General features: G+C 54.2%; 2 protein-coding genes across 2 annotated transcripts in view; one reads left to right on the top strand and one right to left on the bottom strand.

Annotated features, from left to right (window-relative positions):
• The window catches only part of DICSQDRAFT_171292 (uncharacterized protein), a gene marked incomplete at both ends in the record, with an annotated part of 2,900 nt that extends 1,285 nt beyond the window's left edge, over positions 1-1,615 (bottom strand). Inside the window, 6 exons of the mRNA XM_007366950.1 lie at positions 190-268; positions 322-383; positions 445-479; positions 1,149-1,267; positions 1,318-1,384; positions 1,443-1,615. Coding sequence (XP_007367012.1) covers positions 190-268; positions 322-383; positions 445-479; positions 1,149-1,267; positions 1,318-1,384; positions 1,443-1,615 — 535 coding nt within the window. The remainder of the gene's footprint in view (positions 1-189; positions 269-321; positions 384-444; positions 480-1,148; positions 1,268-1,317; positions 1,385-1,442) is intronic.
• Positions 1,616-2,580: 965 nt separating this feature from the next.
• Positions 2,581-3,694, top strand: DICSQDRAFT_147985 (acyl-CoA dehydrogenase NM domain-like protein; the record flags this gene model as incomplete). Its single annotated transcript, XM_007366949.1, is given in 4 exon segments — positions 2,581-2,692; positions 2,744-3,059; positions 3,126-3,627; positions 3,647-3,694. The coding sequence occupies 4 exon segments, from the start codon at positions 2,581-2,583 to the stop codon at positions 3,692-3,694; spliced, it is 978 nt and encodes a 325-aa protein (XP_007367011.1).
• Positions 3,695-3,736: the final 42 nt, after the last annotated feature.

Below are 3,736 nucleotides of genomic sequence, written 5' to 3'. Positions count from 1 at the left end.
GTTCTCTCGTCCAGCCTATCTTGCACACGACATCGTGTTTGATGCTGGGGTCGCACTGCGACACCAGTTGCGCCCGGAACACGACCCCGGCGGATCGACCCTCAGCGCTCAGTTGCGCCTCAAACCGAATTGAGTAGGTCTCTCCGGCTGCGGGGATGAATCTACAGCAGCGTAATTGCAAAGGCGTACCATTGAAGCGGCCATAGTAGTCGGCGAGGAAGTTGGGTATTGTTCGACCAAACAACGAAGCACCGTTGAGGATGGGGATCTAGCAAGTGTAAGCCTCTTGAGACAAATCAGGAAAATGGTTCGACGACGTACTATGTAGATCGTGAAGCTATGAGATACTCCATGCAAGGAACCGTAAAGCTGGAGATAGAAGACTGCGATGCGTGATTGCGCGGTGAGTTCAAACAATCGAACCTGCGATGAGACAGGGCATACACGGGAAGAAAAGACCCCAGAATGTAAAGAACGCCCTGCAAATGAAGACAACGGATGTCGTTATCTGCCTAATTAGAGGATAGCGGATGGATGTACCCAGCTACACAAATCATGTACGGAACATCGATAAGCAAGGGTTTGACTACAATTGGGGGAGCATCAGGTCTTTCTCTGCGGCTGGGGAGTCTTGTCTTCATGGAGAGGAAAGAAAGTGACAAGAGGAGCAGCGATATGAACCCATAGGCTCTAATGTTGTATATCAGTAAGCCGGTACACGTGAGGAGCAAACGACACAAATACCTCACTGCCCATCCAAAACCCGCTGAGCTGTTGATCAGGTGGTTGAGCATGATGGGCCAAATGACGCCACCCAACGAGGCACCTTCAGGAATGCCAGTCAGGGTGGATTAAAATCGAAGGAGAGCGCCCTGAGTGGGACTTGCCTGCAATGACGCATCCCATAGCTAGCGAGCGTCGTGCACGAAAATACTGTGATGAAATTGACAGGGATGGAAGAAATAGCAAGCCCATGCCCAACCCGACGCCCAGGCCTTGCGATAAGAACGTTTCGTAGTACTTGTGGGGTTTAGTCAGGGACAGCATGAAGACCCTATGGAAAGGCAGGCGTGTCAGTAGATTATCAGCGTGACACTGAAGTGGCATACGAGAAGAGATAGAGCAAGGAACCACAGGCTATCAGGTACCGGAAGAATCCTTCGTCATAGAGGCGACCAGACGGCAGAGCGACAGCAAAGAGCAGGAAGAGTTGGAAGGAGCCTATCCAACTAATCTGGGACGGACTGTGCTCTTTCAGCGACACACGCTAGATGGTAGAGTCAGTTGATGACGGCGTCGGCTACACATAGCGCGCACCGTGTAGTAATCCTGGAAGACACCGAAGGACTGTACGATGCCAAATGTGCACATGACGACCATAGATCTGTCAAGTCGTTTTAATGTGAACCTCTTGGAATCCGTAATGGACAGAGGTGCTATACCCTCCAAGAACAGTCAGCCATGCTCTCAGACCGCCCTCTGGGAAAGATGACGAGGTTGTGGGTGAGTTCGTTTTCGTCGTCAGCTCGTCGTTAACGGAGCCTTTTTGAGGCGGTTTCTCTGCCATCTGTGAGGCGGCCTCAGAAAGGTTCTGTGATTCGTGAAAAGAGGCCATGCTGGTTTTTGGAGATGGCCTCTAGGGAGAGAGCAGTGGGATGAGGATGAGACGGGGGCAGGACCTCCGCAGTCTGGACCGCGTTAAGGGTGGGAGGACTCGTGCCGCGTGCTGTTCATCGTAAAGTCGATGCGGAAGAAGCATGGAAGGTGCCAGGACCCCAGAGCCCGCATGAGCTGCTGTGAATAAATATTCTCGGCGGCGAGTCTGGTTGAAGGTGCAGCTTCTTAGCGGTTCGGTCGGAGGTGAGCCAATTAGCGCTGGGACTGGCATCGATCGCGAGCGCCCGGGTACTCAAAATGCCGCTTTCCCTCGGGCGCGCTAATCCCAGATGATGATCTCGCTTCCTTCCATTCCCTATCTATCTCCTCCGTGACCTAGTCTGGTCTGAAGCTAAGCCTGAATGTCAAACTGTCGCGGGATCGCTCGCCGGCACACAGGTCCAAGAACTCACGTTCACCGAAGAATGTACTTCTCCATGCGGTGCCGTACTTCTTTGTCTGTACCTCCTACCCATACAGCACCTCTTCAAATGCGCGCTGGCTGGTGTGGTTCCCACATCTGCATATTGTCTTCCTCCTGATCTCACGGGAGTACCCCGAGGCACCGGTGTATTAGTGCGAAGGCTCGTCGAAACCTCTTCCTGGAGGGGTTTTCCTGCTACAGTATACAAGCTTCCTAATGCAAAGTGCGTAACATATACCTTTTGACATATTCTAGTTCAGTAGCAATTCACGGTATACGCCTGTCCGCTTAAGCGATTACTCGCCTCTCTTTCCCGCTTAAATTGAGCCCACCCTGCTCGATAGGAAGAATAGGACCCTGGATTTGACATGTCTCATATCAGTTTTCTACAGATCAGTTGATGATACTTCTAGCCTTACGTCAAAGCCGATACGACCTGTGGCGAGAGTTGCTATAAGTACCCATCACCACGAACATAAGGATGCTGCCATACCTTCGCAATGCTCGACCTCTCCAAGAATCCGTTGTTCGACCTGAACTCCCGCACACTCAGTGTGGACGAGAGGGTGGCCCTCTCCTATGCACGCGCAAGACTTGTCCTTCGTTCCTACAGTAGGCATGCATCTGTTGAAAGAGAGTTTGGATTGCTAACAGACGTGTCAGATCTCTCAATCAGCGATGTGCAGAGCTTCACCCCGAAGTTCTGGGCCATGCATCTCGACCCCATTCTTCCGCTAGATTTTGGCTGTTTCACTATCCTGGCTGCGCACTTGAATCTCACGGTGGGCACGATTGCTAGATACCTTCCCCAACAACCAGACTTGATCCCTCTGGTCAAATCCCTCCTGAATCTGGACACAGTAGGCGTGTTCCTGCTCAGCGAGCGTGGGCACGGCCTTGATGCCTTCAACATTGAGACCACCGCCACCAAGCACAAGAATGGATTCATCCTCCACACACCTCGCGAGGAAGCTACCAAGTGCGTACACCAGCGGCTGGCTCTCGCATCATATGTGTTGTATTTCCGCTGACATCAATTCCCCAGGTTCATGCCTGCAACGACGCCCGCCTTCGGGATTCCCAAGGTAGCAGTAGTCATGGCCCGTCTCATCGTAGACGGCGAAGACCGCGGCTCGCGCTTCTTCCTCGTCCCGATCTGCACTGCCAAAGAGATGTATCCAGGCGTGACATCCACCCGGCTCCCGCGGCGCAGCGGCACGTCCCCGCTCGACTTCTCCATGACCTCCTTCAACCACGTGTTCCTGCCTGCCTCTGCGCTGCTCGGCGGGTCGCTCGACGCGCCGACGGACGCGCGCAGCGCCTGGTGGGACGAGGTGTGGCGCATCCCGTACGGCAGCATGGCGGTGGCGGCGCCCCTGATGCAGGGCCTCAAGCATGTCGCGTACATCGGCGGGCAGTACTCCCTCCGCCGGCATGTTCGGGTGCACGGCCCCACGCCTGTACCGATTATGACGTTCCCAACCCAGCAGTTGGCTGTGCTCTATGCAGTCGCGGCGGGTACAATCCTCGACGTGTGGTACCGCTCTGTAACCCTATTGTTGGCAGATCAATCTGTGGACGACCGCGTCAAGCACGGCATGGCCGTGGTGGTGAAAGCGACGGTAGCCCGTCAAGCTATCGCGTACACCCAAGAGA

The sequence above is a fragment of the Dichomitus squalens genome, assembly GCF_000275845.1.
Source record: "Dichomitus squalens LYAD-421 SS1 unplaced genomic scaffold DICSQscaffold_21, whole genome shotgun sequence".
NCBI lineage: Eukaryota > Fungi > Basidiomycota > Agaricomycetes > Polyporales > Polyporaceae > Dichomitus > Dichomitus squalens.
The sequence above is the reverse complement of the archived record's forward strand: the minus strand, read 5'-3'. Positions and strand labels throughout refer to the sequence as shown.